We start from the raw sequence: 21785 nt of genomic DNA on the forward strand, positions 1-21785 counted from the left end.
ACCTTAAGCCCTCTATATACAAAATCAACAATTTTTCTAAAAAAATAGAATTAAAAATTTTGGTACCAGGTACCAGGAGAAAAAAATCACAATGTTTTTTCTTTGTGAGACCCGAAATGAGTGTCATATCGAAAAGTGAATAGTGTACAATTGCATCATGTAAAAAAAATCTGTGATTTCAAGTATCTTTAAATTTCATTCAAGAATAGTTGCAAACAAGAGATGGGTTCAAAATATTGTCGCTATTTCCATTGTGCACCTTAACTGTACTGTGTTTCTCTAAAACATGTAAAATGTTACAATATTCGATTTGATTGGTCTTTTCCATTTGTGTTGTATTTTTTTTTAAATATTGTTTGAATTTTCAATTATTTTTTATTTTATTATTTTATTTATGTTTCGTAGAAATTCTATTTTTTATATTTTGAGAGAATTTTATTTGAATAGTATAAATTTTCATCAAGATTTTATCAGGTTTGCAGCACTTTTTAGGCTCAAGTGAGCTTTTCTGATCACATTTTGTCCGTTTGTCGGTCTTTCCATCCGTCCGTCCGTAAACTTTTCACATTTCGACTTCTTCTCAAGAACCAATGGGCCAATTTTAATTAAACTTGGTACAAAGCATCCTTTGGTGAAGGGAAGTTGAAATTGTTAAAATGAAGGGCCAAGTTTCCTAACAAGGGGAGATAATCAAGAAAAGACAAAAATAGGGTAGGGCTATTAAAAAATCTTCTCCTCAAGAATCACTGGGTCAGGAAATCTGAAACTTGTATGGAAACATCCTTGGGTAGTGAAGATATTAAATTGTAAAAATCATGACCCCCAGGAGTAGAGCAGGACCACAATAGGAAATCCAAGTTTTACGTAGAACAAATCTTTAGAAAATCTTCTTCCCAAAAACCACTAGGCCAGGAAAGCTGAAACTTATGTGGAAGCATCCTGGGGTAGAGTAGATATTAAATTATTAAAATCATGACCCCCGGGGGGTAGGGCGGGGCCACAAAAGGGAATTTAAGTTTTACATAAAAAAATTATAGAACAAATCTTAAAGAATCCTCTTCTCAAAAACTACTGGGCCAGGAAAGCTGAAACTTACATGGAAGCATCCGTGGATTGTGTAGATATTAAATTGTTAAAATCATGACCCCAGGGGTAGGGCGGGGCCATAATTGGGAATATAGATTTAACATAGAAATATATAGAACAAATCTTTTTTAAAAAACTTCCTTTCAAGAACCACTTGGCCAGGAAAGCTGACCCTTTTTTGAAGCATCCTAGCGTAGAGTAGATATTTAATTCTTAAAATTATGACTCCCAGGGGAAAGGCAGATCCACAATAGGGAATCCAAGTTTAACGTAGATATATTTAGGGAAAATCTATAAAGAATTTTTTCTCAAAAACCACTGGGCCAGGAAAATTAAAATTTATGTGGAAGCATCCTTGGGTAGTGTAGTTATTAAACTGTTTAAATCATGACCCCCAGAGGTAGGACGGGGCTTCAATAGGGAATCCAAGTTTTACGTAGATATATTTAGGAAAAATCTATTAGGAATCTTCTTCTCAAAAACTACTGGGACAGGAAAGCTGAAACTTATATGGAAGCATCCGTGGATTGTGTAGATATGAAATTGTTGAAATCATGACCCCCAAGGGTAGGGCGGGGCCAAAATAGGGAACATAAGTTTAACATAGAAATATATAAAACAAATCTTAAAAAAAATTCCTTTCAAGAACTACTTGGCCAGGAAAGCTGAAACTTATATGGAAGCATCCTAGGGTAGAGTAGATATTTAATTCTTAAAATTATGACTCCCAGGGGAAAGGCAGAACCACAATAGGGAATCCAAATTTAACATAGATATATCAAGGGAAAATCTATGAAGATTTTTTTCTCAAAATCCACTGGGCCAGGAAAATTGAAACTTATGTGGAAGCATCCTTGGGTAGTGTAGTTATTAAACTGTTAAAATCATGATCCCTGGGGTAGAGCGGCGCTTCAATATGGAATCTAAGTTTAACGTAGATATATTTAGAAAAAATCTATAAAGAATCTTCTTCTCAAAAAACCACTGGGCCAGGAAAGCTGAAACTTACGGAAAGCATCCTGGGGTAGTGTAGTTTCTAAAGTTTTAGAATCACGAAAGTTTGGGGGGTAGGGGGCATGATAGGCATTGCAAGAGGGGAAATCTGGTTCAGAACTTCATCACTCAAATTACTGAGGTGAGCGATGTGGCCTATGGGCCTCTTGTTTAAAATACCTTTTTCCTTCTTAAATTTATGTTTAAAAACTTGGCATAATGCATTGAGGGTATAATCTTGCAATAAATATACAATTTTATAGGACCCTTCTATTACTTTCAATAAATTTGCATATGCATACAAATATACAACAGTGTCACTTGTTTAGAGAATTATATTGACAGTATATGTAAAGCATAGTACATTTTAATTATCGACGACGATGATATTGAAACGGAAATTGGTTTTGTGATTTAGTTTCGTTTTAACGTAAGACCTACGTTTTTATATAAATTCTTAAACACTAAAAATATTAATTCTCAGATCATACAAGTAGAATGAAACTGCCTATGTACTGGGCTGCACTGAGGTAATACATGTTGTGTAACGGGAACTCAGGGGACCTCTCTGGTGACGGAGTGGATAAACATTAGTTTGTTTCTTCTCTTGCATTCGGTCGTAAGACCTGAATAGGGCAGACAGATGCAGGGGATGAACGGCTAAGTGTTTCACAGTACACCAATGCACTAAAGACCTGAATAAGGCAGTCACTTGGTTGAAGCGAGAGAGGTGGCATACCACAATTAGCAGTGGGGGAAGTGCCAAGATGCAGCAGTACTAGTGGAGTGGCAGAACTAGTGAAATTTACTTGCGGGAGACACCCGTCGACCATAGTTAGTGGTTGTCCAATCAAGAAGCAACCCATTGTATTTGTATATATTTGATTATAATCGTATTGGTCAACAGAAATCTGAGTTAACAGGTTAACGAACCTAAGTGTCCTTTTATAAATCTGCAAATGATGTTGTATTTGATTAGAAACTTAATTTGCATTGAACAAAATGTCACTTGATCAGCCTCTCTCTTCGTAAATACTGCATCAAGTTTACGATATGACGTCACATTGTACATTGCGATCAATAAATTGTTTACATTTAAGAAATAAGATATGAAACTAGAGTTTCATTTGAATATGACATGAAGTCGGTCGCGTGTTCAAATTCAATATCGGGCATTATAGTAGATTTGATCACGTACGATTTCATTTCATATCCCAATAAAACTCTAGAAAATGATATTTTATTTCATATATTTACATTTTAATTTAATTCCTGTTACAATGAAAAATAAGCGCTGTAAAAATTTGGACTTGTTATTGAAATGCAACATAACACACATATACGTCATCATATGACGTCATAGTCAAAACCTTCCAATTGTCTCGTGCGGTTTCCCCAACTGCATGATTTGAAAATTGCATGTCAATATAATTTATATTGTCATATAAGGAAAAACATTGGCAATTGTAAATATCTTGTAGTGAAGGATCTATCTAAAGACAAAAAAGCATGTTAGTAATTTCTGATGTACATGTAGTCTAGTGTTATTTTACAGTTATACTCTTAGTTTGTGTGTACTTTGAAGAACGATAGTTTTTTATGACGACATAGTGAGTATTTCTCGTATAATTTGGGTCCACCTCCTTTTTAACTCCTCCTGTGCTGCAGATGAACATGTAAATCAGGATATAATATCCCTGATTGTCAACAGTAATTCAAAATTTTAATGTAATGTTCACTGGTTTTTATTGACATGTCGCTATTTTTGACAAAGGTGGGACAACCAATTAAACGTTGATATTCTACACAGTTGATATTTGCAATACTCCAGGTTGAGCCGCGAGTTAGACGTCCAACATGTAGAACATTATCCAAGGTGAGAAGACGATATATATTCCTCCTCAAAATGGAAACCAAAGAACACCATGAACAAGTTTACATTTCTTGTACTGGTTTAAGAAATAGATTTCTTGTATACTTGAATAATTACGAGAATATAAATCATATAACGTCATTGTTTTATCATTTGACATGTAGCTAATGTAAAAGAGATGGTAGCAAGAACATAATATAGAAAAGTGTATACATGCACAGAAAAATGTTTTGAGCAAGACATTCCAGAAGTTGAAGACAAAGTATGCAAACAAGGTGAAGAAAAAAATTTATATGGAGTAAAAATACAAGTACACAGCTAAATCTTTTTCTTCAGTTTTATATAGTTCTGTAAAATTCTTTTTTAGCATAACATAATTAAATAATTCGTTGAAATATTCAAATTCATCATATTGCAAATAAGTTATTCAAAAGCCACATTTTCTCCGACTTCATCGGTCAAATAAACATAAACGTGACAGGGTTTCTCTGTAGGGGTTAAATAAAGATTGTCATCATATTTTAATTGTAGTTCTAATTCATTTTCCGAACAGGATGATACATTAGATACAGCAAATTTATCCGATGTTTTGGTTTCTTTAAAGGAATCTATTTCATCAATTTCCTCATAATTTGGGCTATTTTCAAGTACAGGATATAAATAAACTGCATCTTCGTTAATTGCTTCCCTCTCTTCATGACGTATCTTGGTCTGAATATCTTTCGACTCCATATGTAAATTTGCATACTTAGAATCTCCTTCGATCTCATCTCTTTTTTGTTTTGATCTGTCTAAAAGTTTTTTTAAAACATAAAATGAAACACAAGATCCAAATAATGTAACAACCACTCCTGTTAAAATGATAAATTTGGTTTCGTTAAACTTCTCCTCTTCCGTATTTCTAGGAAATATAAGCGTTGTGTGAAATATTTTTGTTCCTTTTTGTACTTTATTGGAAACATTCACATTTTTGTTACCAGATTTAATTTCATGACTAACTTTATAATGACCTGTTTTCGTCGTTATTTCCAGCAATACTTTCGAATCTGAAAAATTGAAAGAGAGTATTTAGCTTCATAATTAAGATAACGAGAGACCGCACTGTTTTAAATAAATGACTAAAGATATAAAGATATAATTCATTATTTCATCAAACATTTTTATCCCCCGGAAAACGAAGTTTCGGGGGTATATAATTTTTGTCGTGTCCGTTTGTCTCTTTGACTCTCTGTTTGTCTGTTTGTCCGTGTACATGTGTATTCCTTGTGACAAGACCTTGACCTTTCTTTGGATACCTACAAATTTGACCTTTTGAGCTTGAACTTGGATTTTGACCCACTTTTACACATTTTTTTTTAACTTTGGCCATAACTTTATAACACGCAGTACAGTTAAGGTGCGCAATGGAAATATCGACTAAATTTTGTATTTAAAAATGTATTCGTAATCGGGATGGTGATTATTTTAAGTACATTATTTATATTGGATAATTGTTATTATTAATAATAACTACATATCGAGGACGATTTTATCTAGTATTTAGTCTAGTCACGTGATGTGGCATTCACGCGATTTTAGCACATTGACCTGCAGTATTGATGTTACTTATAAATATCACTAGTGCAAGGGCATAACCAAGTTAAATTTCCAAGTTTAGTATATAAATATTTTCGACACGCATTCTAATTTCTAAAAAGTGCTGCGATCCTGTCTAAATTCTGCAATTTCATTGTTAAAATTATATTTGCATGATCAAATGCTGTATTTTTTGCTTGTCAGCGGCATGAAATATTGATATAATTTAATTGTTTTTTAAGATTTCATCAGGACTGCAGCACTTTTCAGATACCTTAATAGTTCTAGAGTTGAAATGAAAAAGCTTACTTTGATCCATAGAGTGTATGCCATTGCACTAGATCGATTTATTAAGACCCCCCATATTACCCTCCGATGTACTTGCATACAAATATGCGATAGTGTCAATTAAATACGTAATGTACAGAAAATATATATTTATAAAATAGTGAAGAAGACATTAAATACAAGTTATTGGTCCATAGAATATCTGTAAATAATATTTTATTTAATTAGAAAGTACACATTGTGTTGAGAAAATATTAATTTATCTGTCTATCACTCCATACAAACTACGTCACGTTGTAAGAAATGACGTCATATTGACAGGTGTATTGCGATCAGTGACTTGATTATAGCGAGCGCAGCGAGCGTCGCGAAGCGACGCTCGTCACTGCGAGCTCTTAAAGCAACGCCTGTGCGAAGAGAAAATTCGGAGTACTGCACATTCATATTCGATAGAATTTTTGATGCCGTAATTTGGACCCACAATGCATCACTTGTTAAAGCTACGTTAAAGCTACGTTCTCGTGAGAATAGTAGCAAAAGTTCTACTAAAAGTAAAGATACCCTGATTTAATGGATAAATATTGAAGATAAATAGCAAACGAAACGTTCTTCATTTATTTTCAGCACTGTTCAGGGTTCTTTGGGGGAAATGTAACTTACATATGACGTCATGTGACGTCAGAGTCTAGACGCATCAAATGTCACTCGCTATGTGGGATTTAACTAACGACAAAACAGCACGCTGTGGTGAGTTTTTATGTAGTTGGATAACTTCTTACTGGTTAAATTAGGAAATCAACTCATTTTGTGGTATTTTTAAGAAATGCTGTATTACGTATAATGTGTATGATGTCATAGTCAAGTTTTCCCGTACAAATTAGGCTCCGCATCCTTTTTGGTACCTTAACTGTGCAGCACAGTAGATACTAGGACTGTTATACTTCATGTATATATTTTTTGGCAATTAGATACTACCAACTTTGACTTTTTGACCTTGACCTTGGAGATTTACGTATTTATTAAAAAACTTTAACCTTGTCAATAACTTTTGAAGGATAATGTATAGAGCTTTCATTCTTTTCATATGTTATTCATGTAAGAAGACGCTTCATTGGATACTAAGAGATATGACCCTTTGCCCTTGACCTTGTTTGACTTTCTTTAAAAAAACAAACCTTGACAATATCTTTTAAAGCGTTAGAGCTAGTGCTTTCATACTTTACATATTTAATTTTTGTGACAAGACCTTTATTTGATATCAAAACCTTTGATCCTTTTACCTTGAGTTAGAGTTTGACCTACTTTTAATTTTTTTTAAATCTTGGCCATAAATTTTGAACAGTAAGGGCTAAAGCTTCCATACTTCACATATGTATTCTTTTTGGGAAGACCTTCTATTGGATACCAATAACCTTGACCTTCTGACTTTGATCTTGGAGATTTCCGGACATAAAAAAACATTAACTTGACAATAATTTTTTAACGGTTAAGTCAGGGCTTCCAGACTTCATAAATGTATTCTTTGTGGCAAGTCCTTTTATAGAATACCAATAATCTTAAACTTTTGACATTGACCTTACAGATTTCCGGACTTTTTCAAAAATATTAACCTTGCCAATAACTCCGCGGGTATGTTAAGGCAGCACATGGATCAGAATTCGGCGATTTAACACTTTTTTTTTATTATTATGTAACAATAATAAATCGGAAAAGCCAAGGATAAAACTTTTGCTATAAATACGCATTCTATAGACTTCAATGGAACTTATACTACAGTAAGCACTTCACCATGACGTCACCACGTGATATCTATAATTAGAAAATATGCCTTATTAAAAAAAAGTTTAACACTACCCCGGGGATATTAAGATTTAATTTGTAATAATATCTATGTAAAAACATCTCTGTACCATGAAAAGTGCTGCTAGAATCGTACTGTCCTATCACAGAAATAATTATTAAACACTTTCGGACGAAACCTTCCCAAAATTTTTACATTTTGATATTAACATCGAAAAAATGCATCCATTCCCGTAAACCATACGATTCTACCAGCACTTTCCAAAAACAATAGAATAAGAACCTTAGAAAGAAACAAAAATTAAGTTTCAAGGTATGTGGCGTAGTGTTGAACTTTTGCATCTTTTTTGTTACAAACGACAGAGGAAAGGCTGATCGGCAAGTTAACACCCTCCCTGCTTTAATTTTACGAAGAAATTGAAGAAGTATATTCCCATACCTTATTCATAAGCTTTATTCCCACATGAATCACACATGATATTCCTTCTAAATGCTTTTGAACTCCGATTTCTAGTGTTTGTTTACATGAATTTTCGTTACGTTTCACTTTCACTCTGCTACTGCATGATCAACAGTTATGACGTCACGGATTTGGTATTTAATCTCTGTGATAACTACAGAGGACCAGTAACGACAAATTCCCGTTTTTATCCAGCAACTACCCCTTGCATTGACCTAAAAAAGATAACCTAATAAAGCACAGCTTTATCCGGTCACTGCCCTAAATAAGCCTCGTGCATGTATTCCGACGTTCTAAAAGCATTGTGACGTCATGTATATTGTAATGTTTACGCCATGGCGTCATAGTTTCAACTGCAGAAATGAGCCTAATTCTGTCGAAAATAGCTAGTTTGGACGTTCAAATGAACAGAATATGTTGCAGGATAAACAAAATACATGATGAGTGTCTTGAAATATAGCGATATTTGGGCTCGGGTCGAAAACGTAAGAGGGCTCGGCAAGCCTCGCCCTCTATCACGTTTTCGTACCCTCGCCCAAATATCGCTTAAATTTCAAGACAGTAATCATGTATTTTATATATATTATGCCTATGCATATTTTGATACATTTTTACGACCTCAAATCAATCTAAGATATCGATTTTAAGAAATTGTTATCTCTAAACCTCACGTCATATAGCTAACTATGACATCATCTCATTAAGGCAAGTATAATATTTGGTTGTTACCTTAACCAACCTGCGTCATTCAGTACTAGTAGCCTTGACGTCCTGACCTTGATCTTGGGGAATTTAATCTACTTTTAAAATCTTTTAACCTAGGCCATAACTTTTGAATGGTTAGGGCTAGGGCTTCCAAACTACACCCATGTGTTCTTTGTGGAAATACCTTTCATTGGATACAAATAATATTGACCTTCTGTTCTTGAAGATATCTTTACTTATGAAAAAAAATGTAGATTTGCTATAATTGGGAACAGATGGTGATAGGGCTCTCATGTATCACAATTGTATTTCCAGGTACCAATATATTAAATTTGCATTTAAGAAAAGTTTAATCATCACTATGATGCCATCAGTGTTTCACAAACATATTGTTTAAACTGGAACTTACTCTTAATCTTTCATACATTTTCCTTCAAATCGATAACAAAATTTTAAAATGGAATAATCTAAAACACATTTTTTCTGTATTTCTGATCAGGAAAATTTAAATGTTTTTTAATCACATGTTTCCTGCTTTATTTTACATGTATTTATTTTCCAATTTTAGAGAATATTTGTTTTCTCATACCAATATTCTGATCAGGAAATATTTTCCGGTTTCACAAATATCTAAAAAAAATTCCTGATAATCATAGCCTTCCTATTTATTAATTGCTCTAGATCTATTTTTTAAAATTACATTTTACATCAATAAGATATATGGAACACTGATTACGAAAGGAGTTTCAGAAGTTTCATATGAAACGTAAACGTAATGCCATGCACTGTAATGTTATAAGTTTGACGTTTGATATTTATTTCAATTCAATGAAATCCACAAGCGTTCTTATATTGCTTGATATTGTTTTAGCAGATATTCATTTCAGATATTATTTTGTATCATTTGTTTATTAATACCAAGAAAAAAAAACATGTTTTAATTACAGGGAAAATGTATTTTAAAAAAATTAAAAGTTTTACCAAGAGAACGTATAAAATATGAGTATATAGAGGATATATATATATATATATATATATATATATATATATATATATATATATATATATATATATATATATATATATATATATATATATATATATATACAATCCAGAGTTTTGAAAAGATGATCACATTTTACTCCAAAGCGCTTTCGCCATTTGGCTCTTCAGTGGATTTAACATGACATGATAACGTCGTTATCATGACGTCATAGTTAAAGGACAACGTTAAAATTTGGCACAAAAAATGTCTGTAGAAAGCGCCAGAGTAAATAGACTTGACACTGTAAATGATACATATTTACACAATAATAATCAATTATTAATAAATTTAAAAAAAAAACAATATTAACAGTCATTGTTGAAATCAGAACACTTTTCTGTTTAGTTTTGGCTTAAATTTATCAATGAAATATTGTTCTTTGGCCCGTCGTAACTGATCATTTTCCTCGGTAACTTTATAAAACGGAAAGATACTGAAACGTCCTTTACCGCATTGTTCAAAATGTTCGCTACACGGAGTATTTCTTACGGAAGGGTCCCTTATCTGCTGTTTGTGCACTCTAACACGCGTACGGTCGGATATTTTATTCCCTATTTGACCAATGTAATTTTCTCCGCAACCACGGCAAGTCATACAATATATGACGTTCTTGGTTTTGCAGTTCATATTATGTTGAACTCTAAAATTCATTCCCGTTTTGACTGTGAATGATTGTCCTCTTTGTATAAAATTGCAAGTTCCACAGGTTATATAGGGATATGCTTTGCACTCGTAAAAATATTTTTAAAAAATCCTGTCCCACGAGTGAAATAAATTCATATTCAACTACAAAATATTGAATTTTCTATTTATTACATTTTTCTTTGACTTTCCCTTTTCCTCTGTCTATATCTCAAGCAGTCACCGGCTACCTGACGTCATACTTAGGCGATTGGAGGTTCATAGCTAAGTGTTGTGAAATTGAAAACGCCGTAAACGAGGATTTTATCAATATATTTTGGGATCTTTGGCTGTTTTATTCTATGCCAGAATGGTATATTTATTTTCTAATGGACTAAGGGGTATTTTTTTACAACATTCTTGTTATTGGAAGGAAGGTTGAGAGTTTTACCGCACTTCTGATATCCTTTCACACTGTGACAGGATATCACTTTTATTCAATGAATAGATTACAGTATTTCACTGGTTCGAATGTGATACATCATGAATATGTGTTAGTGAAACACTTATGTCACCTTATGACAGCTTATGTCGAGGGATGAAATTTCTCAAATGCAGGTCTAACTTCACGATCAAGAGATGAAAAATGCTGTTATCCAATCAAAAGGCTTGTGTAAATAAATTTAGTTTAAATTCGCAAGTAGAACCTCTCTAAAAGGTTTAACGTCAAACTCGATTTTCATGGTCAAAGGGTAAAAATTTATTGTACCCATGGGGAAGACTTTGCTATAAGAAATACACAAGTGAAAAAAAAGCCAAAACATTAGCTCTTCAAAAATTAAAGTAAGGGTTTAAGTTTCTCAAACGTTGGTCAAACTATGAAGTAAATGCCTGAGAAAAAAATATATACCTATGGAAATATCTTGTACCATTGAATACACATTTGAGATATGAAAACTCTTTTATCAACTGTACATAAGTTATGGGCATTGCAAAATGTAAAGTGTGGTATTCTTGACAAATATGAGTCAAACTCCAAGGTTTATGTCTAGAAGTCAATTAATCTGGTATGGATTAGGCGCTTCACATGCCTACGCAAGGGCTGGTGAAATATCAATTAAAAATTCTTATAAATTCAACTTGTTGCTACACTTGGGAGTTATTCATAACCATATGCATAAAGTAAAGATAAAACCTGAGTCAAATGACTTAGAAATTTATTGTTAGTAACCCACCAAAATGGTTACACGCTCTAAAAACCGTAAAAAATACATAAATTGAATGTTAAAACTATGTCTTTTTATATAGAGTTGGTCTTCGTACCAATGTTTTGTAAACAAATATTGAAAGGGTATGGACGGATGCACCTCCAGGCGCAGATCCAGGATTTAGAGTTGGGGGGGGGCGCCAAAATTAGGCAGGGGGTCTGGGGGCCGCCATGAGGCCCCAAGTGGCGATGCCCCCGGAAGCCCCTGAATTCTAGAGATTTTGAAGGGTTGAAATGAGGTCTACCAAAGCCATGGTGGTTTCCCAGGGGGCGAAGCCCCCGGAACATGCGGAAGCTCCTGGATTCTAGAGATTTTGAAGAGTGAAAATGAGGTGTACCAAGTAGACATACTAGTATTTGATTTACGCTAAGTTTGACAATTTTAGGGGGGCGCGCGCCGGGTGCGCCCCCCTCTTAAATCCGCCACTGACCTCTCACCATCTAAAAAAATATATTGTACGATGACCAACTCTACGAATATAAAAAAGTTAGTTTACCTACTTAAATTTCGGAATATGTTCTCAGAAAAGTCCAATGTGTGTTAATTTGCTGTTATTTAAAGGGCAATGTATATGCGTCTTCGTGGCTCATTGGTTATAACAGCCAGTTATTTGTCGCGAGTGTTCGGATCATATTTTTAAGTTCAGATTGAAATTTAGATGAATTTTTTTTTTCAATAAAAGCAAAATGAATAAGACAATGAATTTATTTACTGTCATAAAATTATATATTTCCTATAATAACATGTTTTCAAGATATATAACATTTTGAATGCATTCACTTCAAGACTACACGATTACGTGATTGAAATGTAAACAGGCATGTGTAGACCAGCACATTATGGCTAGCTGATCTGTATGCAAAAAAGGTTTAAAAGGAAAGGTAAGGCGTACCATCTGTCAACCCCTGAAAACATATTTGATAGAACAACTAACACGCAGTATGGAAAGCATTTCATGTTGAAAGTTACTGTAATGAATATTTAAAAATATAGATATTTTCATTTGAACAGTGCTGTACAAAGTTTAAAAAGTTAGGTAAATTGTTCAACTATGAAATTTCAGATATCCTAAAAAGAGCAAAACGATCCCTGTCGTTTTAACACCCCTCCCCCTTCCCGATTCTTTGTTGGTACCCTTAGAAAGATCCTGTCATAAGGAATACAATAATGAAATATGAAAGCCAAGAAACCATATGAAAAGTTATGAATAATGATCTATTATTTTTTTCAGTCAAACAGACAGACAAACAGCTAGGCGGATGGACAGAAAAAACTATGTACACTGTATATATCCCAAAATATTAGATAACGGGACATAAAAATAGTGGGCTGTTTGTTGGTTAAACTTACACAATGGAAAAATGCATCCTTTGGCGAAATCGCAAAAAAATTCCTTGCAAGAACAGTCTTGCTGACAATCTTTTCCGTATGTCGGATAAGAGCATTTCTGCATACAGTCTGGACCAAAGTATCCTACCAGACATTCTAGAAAATAAGCAAAACTTTCTTTAATTTAAAATACAAACGTTTGTGTTATTAATCCTATTTTTAAAGTAACATCTTATTTACACACAGACTGAGGGATATGAATAAAAATTACCATCACATTCACCGGTCTCTTGGTTGCGAAAAAATCCTGCACAGCATATTAGAAGACCATTTTGTCTAGAAAAATAATTCTAAATATCATATTTAATTAATCCAAATTCAAAATACAAAGTACATGTATATAATTACTCTTACAATTACTCTTACCCGTTACAATATTTACAGTTTAGACAGTCGAAAAAAGCCAGTATGATCAGAAAAATCAGAAAAGCCATTTTAGTTCTGGGCTGACTTTCACTTTGAAAAGCAAACGGATTTTGTTTCCTCATACGAATTTTCCAATTTATTACACAATAACTTCCTGGAGCATTATATGAAGAATACCTACGACATAAGCTTTCATACTGAATTGATCCCATTGGTTGAAATGGCAAATCAATTTGTTAAGTTATGTAGCTACTCAAATTATGAAAGAATGGGTGGCATCAAGATTCCTAGAAAAAGATGTAAATTGAACTTTTATAAATTATATTTACATTTGCAAATGTTTTCCTTTATATAACATTGCTAAAAGCAATGCATATCTATAACTGTATAGATACCAGTACGGGGTCAAGAAGTCATAGAAGTGCATAAGGATAAACGATTCACGTAATTTCTCAGTGACGTAAAAAGGGTTGACACGCGTTCAGTGGATTATATGCATGTAGTTAAGTTTGAACAATAATGCATTTCACACGTTAAAATTCACAATCAGGCAAATATGAATAAGTTAGAAATGTAAATATAAGTAATAAGGTATCATTTTCTAACATCTATCGGGCTATAAATACGTCTAGGTACGAGATTAAATTCATCATAAATTGAATTTAATCTCGTGACTAAGCTGTATTTATACTGATATCCCGATAGATGTTTAAAAATGATATATAAATATATATATCATATATATATAGGATCTCCCATGGTTTGTGATTTGATATGATTTTTTTATCCAACTCGATGTGTGTTTTCTATCCCCTCGCCTCTAGCGCTTATTATTTTAGTTCAGGAATGAAATTTTGTTAAAATACATCAAATAAAGTGAAATTTGACAAATTAAGTAATTCTCTCTATCATACACATGCATCTGTTTATTTACATCAAGTCGCGCGGCGTAGGAATACATAGTGTTGATACGAAAACGATATCACATGAGCTATATCAACGGGATAAAGGGGGAAATATGTGATAAATATATATATATATATATACTCAAATTATATACTCAAATATAATATATATATATATATATATATATATATATATATATATATATATATATATATATATATATATATATATATTTCCATTTCCAATTGTTTTCTCTATGATAAACACTACGAAAGTGTTTCTTGTTTATTTCATGATAATACCCTGTGGTATGTATATTTCTCTATTACTAAAAGGTCAGGTGTCAACCTGCATGTATATCACTGGCGTATAAATATACTCAAGAAAAAAAAAGATGTTTTAATTGTTTACTAAGTAATTTGATATGATATATATCATGAATTATCTTCGGCTCGAAAGCAAGTCACTTGTGCAACGCTGTCCACTATGACCAAGGCCTCGCGAGTCCGAGAACACCACTTCCGTAACAGCCACGTGGAGAAATTGACATTGCCACATGGATCTGCACGTACTCCATCATCTGATACAGACATCGTCCCTTAGTCATTACCATCCGACTTCTTAAGCAACTCAACTTCTTCTGTTATTATAACATCCATACAAATCGGTTTCCTGACCATGCTGACCAGCTCCCGTTTCAGCAACATTGCATTCAATATGGCGGCGGAGAAGTGACATAGTGCCTATTTATGTTCGTGCTTCCGACAACCTAAATCTAGGTCACATATATAATTAAAGTCAACAAGATTACTTTGGTCATCATTTAAAATTCTTTTGTTGTTTATTTTATAAATGTTGATATTTGACTACGGTAAATATAAATAGTCAATAAATTTGTTTCGTTTTTTGGGGGACTATTTTTTTATAGTAAAATTTGACGTCATGGGGCCTTGTGCATTTCAAATCTACTCAATAAGACGGTATTTCGATTTATTTTATGATGGTTATTTCAAGTAAAAATGGAAATATAAGGAATCACTGTCTAGTTTTGAGGGTATGCCAGAGACATCAACAATAGTGGGAAACATGGGATAATTTTAGCATAACGGGCTTCCCCCGTTATGCAAATTATCCCATGTTTCCCACTATTGTTGATGCCCTTGCATACCCTCAAAACTAGACAGTGATTCCTTAAATATATATATATATATGATTGCGCCCATGACAAAAGGGTCCTTATGGCAATTTTGCTAAAACAGAGAAATAACGTCATAAAGATATGACGTTGCAGACTGACGGTGAACTCCGACGCAGATTTTTTTAACCACGTGTTTTGACGTTTGACGCATCCCGAGTTTTTGTCGCTGTTTGCAACATGTGGAATTTATTTTCATTGTTAAATTAATTGAATCAATATATGTATCTCCTAATCCACTGATTTTAATAGATGTAAATAAAAATAATTACAACTGGTTTCAAAACAAACATCTATTGTACATACGTACGTCTCTAATACCAATATTTTTTCTACATGCGTAATTAAATGTATAGAAGCTGTAGACAAGGTGTTTTCTGATAGCATATTGAACCTTTATACTCTAGATAAATTTTATTTATAACATTTTTAGAATACATCTTAGACAGGGTATATCGTAAAAAATATTGCAAAGGAAAATTGTCTCCCTACTTCTTTGAGATCCGCTCCACCACTCTCAAATATACATCGCGATCGCGTCGATCACATGTAAACATTGATTCATCGGTGCATACTGCTTAAACTGTTGTTAAATTGTTTGTACAAATGTTGAAACTAAACATACATCTTCCACGTTTTTTACAAATCTAGCAAGAATGTGTAAGAACGATAGTCAAGATTATTTGTATTTTCTATAAATAAAAATAGGAGAGATAACTCTGATGTCAACAATCGATGTAACAGGGGTACCAGACAGGGACATTCATTATATTAATTGCGTACTTTTTCACATTTCAGCCGCATGTTCGCATGAATTTTCTCCCGCATTATAATATAGATATTTTATGACCAAATAAAAAAAAACTTAATCGTCATTATAATAATGAATTTTTAGATAAAAAGATATTGTTGTATTTTGGGAATAAGGTTAATGAAGAAAAAGGAAAAAAAAAGAAAAAAAAAAGAGAAAACTGCAAACCAGAGCAGACTTTAATTTTTTTTTTCAAATCTCTTATCTAAAGTTTTTTTTTTTTTTTTTTTTTTTTTTGCATGAAATAATTTCATGACGAATTTTATTTTTTATTCCTTATAATCATGATTAAATAAATTAAAATTTAAAAATGTTGTTTTGTCTTATATTCTTGTTGCACAAAGACACTTCAATTTAGAGAAATTAAAACAAGCAAAAAACATCCGAATGAATTTTTATAGCTATTTATTTTCAAGATCTCCAAGTTTAATATACATGAAACTCTTTGGTATACTTACGTGTTGTTGGGTTTTTTTCATACGGACTTCAAATGTTTTAAGCATTATCTGCAAATTAATTCTTTAAGCCATGCCGCACTTTGTCTTTCATAAAAGCTCGATCAACATTGAATGTCTCTTAACAGATCAATTATCATGCTAAAAACTCAATCATCACTGAACTTATAATCTCATTGCAGTTATCAGTGTGGAATAATATATTGTTTAACCTGCCATCAAATTATGGGTAAATATTATTAAATATGCTCAAAAATTATTTATTTGTTTTGGTTGATAAAAAAATCTTTATAAGTTCAGGGTCGGGTTTTATTTCTACATGTAAATGCTAACAGAAAATAAAATTCAATGCTGAAAATACATGACATAAAACCGCAACAATATGCTTGCATTTTGATTTATTTTGGCTGCAGTGCAGTGGGGGTGGGGGTGTCCTTATATATTTCTCTAACATGTAGGCTTTACAAGCTTCCCGCACCAGGCACGTAGCATCGTTTTTGAAAGTGGGGGGGGGGGAGCCAGAGAATTTTTTTTTTAGTTACCTGAAAAAGCTGACAAGCAAAAAAAGGTTAATGTTGTACAAAGTCAAAAATCCTATTTCGTGGGGAGGGAGGGGGGGGGGGTAGAGGCCAACTTTTTTTTAGTACCAATTTTTATACTACGTTTTCCGTACATCACTAATAGTGGGGGGGCAACCAGACTTTCAATTATCAATTCCTGTAGTATAAGTTAGGTTTGGGGAAAAGTGAAGGGCCAGGCCCCCCTGCCCCCCTCCCTCCCCCGTTGCTACGTCCCTGGGCACGGGACCAGAATGGAATTCATACTCTTCAAAACTCACTTTATAGAATAAAATTAGAAAACAACATTAGAATGAAGAGGATTTTTTTTTTTTGATAAGGTCATAAATAATATGATGATTTTTAAGATGTTTACATCCCTACAAAAATCTGACATTTCAAAGCTCAGCCAGTTCACAGACAATTGTCAGGAAATATATTATACAAAACAGTCATATTTAACTGACTGTATATTTAGGCATAAACAATTACATGTTATTAATCTTTAACCAACCCCTACCCCAACAAAAGCTATACATATAAACCGTAAATGGCATCTTTAATTTAATTCTATGGATGTGCTTCTAAAACTACCCATTTCATAAAATAAAACAAGATTTTTTTAATTTTAGAGTATCATTATATACATGATCAACAATACTGAATTCATTGCAATTTAGTTCCAGGCTCATAGTGTTTATGATCGCTGTGCGAGTTTGAAAATGGCAATGCCCAGAATTAAAGGTACAAATATAAAATGAAGAATAATAGGCGGCATTATTTCAAGTCTGCAAGTTGTAAGGTTAATGGTACTGGGTGCACCTAAAACTTTTGAAGTAAGAAAAAAATTATCTATTTTAACTCGTGTTCACAAGAATTGTAAGTTTCTGCTATTTAGATTTTTTAACCCCCCCCCCTTCACCAACATACACATAATCCTACAAATATTAATCCTGGGTTTATCTATTGTGTAAATGATTGCGGATTATAACTCATTCATTTGTTTGTAAACTTTCCACCTTTTGATTGGTTAATATTATACAGTTATTGACTGGGTATGAGGGCAACATATGATTTGTTGGACCTGAAGGTGAAAATGTTGCCCGAGGCCGCAGGCCAAGGGCAACATTTTCATCTTCAGGTCCAACAAATCATATGTTGCCCGAATCCTAGTCTATAACTGTTTTGTTATACCCTTCACTGCTCACTTAAGATTGATCAATTTTATCAATACACGCTAAACTATCAATTAATTTATATGGAAAATTATGGCTTCTTCAGTAAATATAAACATCAAGCTGAGAAAGAACAAAATCAATTATAAGTCTATTATATCACAAAAATTATTTATCACAAAACATACTCTTCCCTTCTACCTTACCTTGCTGTTAGCAACAACTCTTAATAGCTCTTAACTTCGGCTATTTTCGCGTCACCGATATTGAACGATGATTATTAGTTGTGACGTAACAGACAGGTGACGTTGCGGTCTAACAATTCTTATGTAAGACCGGTCAATAGCGAAATTGTTAGACCGACGTAATAAACATTTCTTTTGTTGGACTTTTTATTAGTAAGAAATATATAGAAGGATATTTATAAGGGTATAACAATAAAATATATTTACTGCTAGACTGAAAAAATATTTCGTGTATCCTTTATATTTAAAAAAAAAAAAAAACAGTGTCATGATTGACCCAATGCAGACAGACAACCTTATAGATGCAGTGAATCAACCGAATTTCCTTTTTATTTGCTGTCTATTGTGTATCGTAATTACATGTTACATGTACCACACTTCACAATTTTTCTGTCTTTATTTAAAATTTAGAAAGAAAGAACAATCAAATAAATTTTCACTTCGCAGTAGCATTTAGGTAGCGTAATGTTGTAATTAAATAAAAAAAAAATAATTTTCACATATATGGTAACTAAAGATATATCGTTTATGCTGAAATCTTGACCTATCGAGAGCAATGTTTAAATTAAAATAATTTCAAATGAATTCTACAGGCTTATCCAATGACTCTTGCATGAATTACCAGTAAATATTTTGTTTGAGAAAATAATTGTTTAAAAAAAATGAATGGATGTTGCCCGCTGTTCAGGTTTCCCCTTGGTGTCATAGAAAAGTGAAATGTAAAACAAACACTCACTCATAATACTATACACCACTGATGAATCCATTATATATATAACTATTAAATAATTATTTATAATTAAAAGAGACAACGAGATAAAAATAATGTGCATGGAAAAATATTAAATATTATACAACTATTAATCACCGTAGTAAACTTGGAGAAGAAAATCATTTAACGTTCACTCTGAAAACGTTTGACGTTGTTGAAAAACATGACGTCATTATTAACCTGTTAAAGTATATTTGATAAAAATGAAGAAAAAACCTACTTAGAGTAGACGTAGGACCATAAAAATTCATATTTGACAACTTGTAACCTTACTCTATCAGAATCCGTGAAAAACTCAAAATGCATAAAAATTGCCATAAGGACCCTTTTCACATGGGTGCAATCATATGTATATATATTATATGACTGAATAATTTCCATCACTCTGATTGGCTGAGATCCAACTATGTTAGAAAAATATTACGTTGTATTGACCTGCACGTGACGTTCCAGGTCAATACAAGGATTTATTTCCTCTACATTGATCTAAAAATAGATTGGGGAATTCCAAATTGATACAAATTGTTTTAGAAAGACATTTAAATGACTATGGTTTTTATTTTCATGTGAACAAAACATAAGCGAATATATATTTTAGGTGAGGGTGGTAAGAGGGGATGCAGGGACCCCCCCCCCCCCCCTTTCCAACACTTTTACTGATTAACATTTTTTTTTTTACTTTCTGGCAGTCAGTTTTCCCTGATAATACTCCTTTCTTTCAAAATCTATCCTATAAAAAGACTAACATTACATATTTCTTTCATGACTACTAAAATTGATTTTTTAAAAAAATTTTCAAATTGATACGACTGGTAAGGTTTATTAACATTTTAATTCTGCTACTCTCTTGTATTTGGCTAGGACTTAATAAAATGCAAACAAGTAATGAGCTGTATCATTTTATCAGAAAATCCTACAATAAAACAATTATTGCTGGTTTTTTCGGTCAATACAATGATTTAGCCATCTTCGAAGTACAGTATTCACCTCGCCCTTCGGGCTCGGTGAATATTGTACTCCTCAGATGGCTAAATCATTGTATTGACCTCAAAAACCAGCAATAATTGTATAATATATATATATATATATATATATATATATATATATATATAGCTCATGTATATATATATATATATATATATATACACATATATATATATATATATATATATATATATATATATATATATATATATATATATATATATATATATATATATATATATATATATATATATATATATATATATATATATATATATATATATATATATATATATATATATATATATATATATATATACATGAGCTATATCAACGGGATAAAGGGGGAAATATGTGATAAATCTATATATATATATATATATATATATATATATATATATATATATATATATATATATATATATATATATATATATATATATATATATATATATATATATATATATATATATATATATATATATATATATATATACAGGGTTCTCCACATTTGAAAATTTAACCATGGAGGAAGCTGCGTGAAGACAAAATGTGACTTGAAACGAATGCGCGTTAGACTTCCTAATCTTCATTAATCAATGATTGGTTTTACAATTTTCAAACTTAACAACTGCAATTATTAACACAAAACAATGGAATAACTTACTCTGTTTAAAATTAAAAAAAAATGAATTTAAATTGAAAAGGATTTATCCTAGCTGTATTTTACCTCACAAATGTACCAGCATTTGCCCCAAACTGTAGTAATTTTCCGAAGGAATTAAAAAAAAATGTTGATACATTAACCAGGGCAATTTTTTTAAGTAAACACACAAAGGAACAATTGGATAAGTTTCCTTTTTTCTTATATTCTATTTTTCTAGATAATGCGTTTTTCACCAAGTTTTGTTTACTTCTCCACGTGCCCCAGTGCTAAAAATAGCGCCACCCCACGTTTCATAACAACTTGATGTAACTCTTAAACTAAGACGGCAATTGACACTTACCCAGTCTTAGGTCCTGTGCACATTTTATCGAAAACGATTATAAAGTTAAGGCTCAAAAATATAGCATGGGAAATTGATTAAATACAGAGGAATATAATTTTTTACAGAGTATTTTTGGGCTAATATCATCAAGATTGCCGATGTTAAAAAAAACTTTTTAGTTTCGACTACCCTGGCTCGGATGCGTGTCTACTACGAGACATCGTTAC

At 32.3% G+C, this 21785-nt stretch overlaps 1 protein-coding gene across 1 annotated transcript; it reads right to left on the bottom strand.

Moving 5' to 3' along the window:
• Positions 1–4360: 4360 nt before the first annotated feature.
• On the bottom strand, positions 4361–21080 carry LOC134232816 (uncharacterized). Its single transcript, XM_062714795.1, has 4 exons — positions 21021–21080; positions 13315–13393; positions 13065–13199; positions 4361–4998 (listed from the first exon to the last, which is right to left on the bottom strand). The coding sequence occupies exons 1-4, from the start codon at positions 21078–21080 to the stop codon at positions 4376–4378; spliced, it is 897 nt and encodes a 298-aa protein (XP_062570779.1). The 3' UTR covers positions 4361–4375.
• Positions 21081–21785: the final 705 nt, after the last annotated feature.

The sequence above is a fragment of the Saccostrea cucullata genome, unplaced genomic scaffold (assembly GCF_032062105.1).
Source record: "Saccostrea cucullata isolate Sc308-1 unplaced genomic scaffold, CSIRO_AGI_Scuc_v1 ctg190, whole genome shotgun sequence".
In the NCBI taxonomy this organism is placed as follows: Eukaryota; Metazoa; Mollusca; class Bivalvia; order Ostreida; family Ostreidae; genus Saccostrea; species Saccostrea cuccullata.

Bases quoted from the DNA above. Each gene is read 5' to 3' on its own strand.
- LOC134232816 (XM_062714795.1), bottom strand. From the start codon at position 21,080: ATGTGGAGAACCCTGTATATATATATATATATATATATATATATATAT. The intron at 13,394-21,020 runs ATATATATATAT...TATGATATTTAG, and splicing joins ATATATATATATATATATAT to AATTATTTTTCTAGACAAAA. The intron at 13,200-13,314 runs GTAATTTTTATT...CTTATTTTCTAG, and splicing joins AGAGACCGGTGAATGTGATG to AATGTCTGGTAGGATACTTT.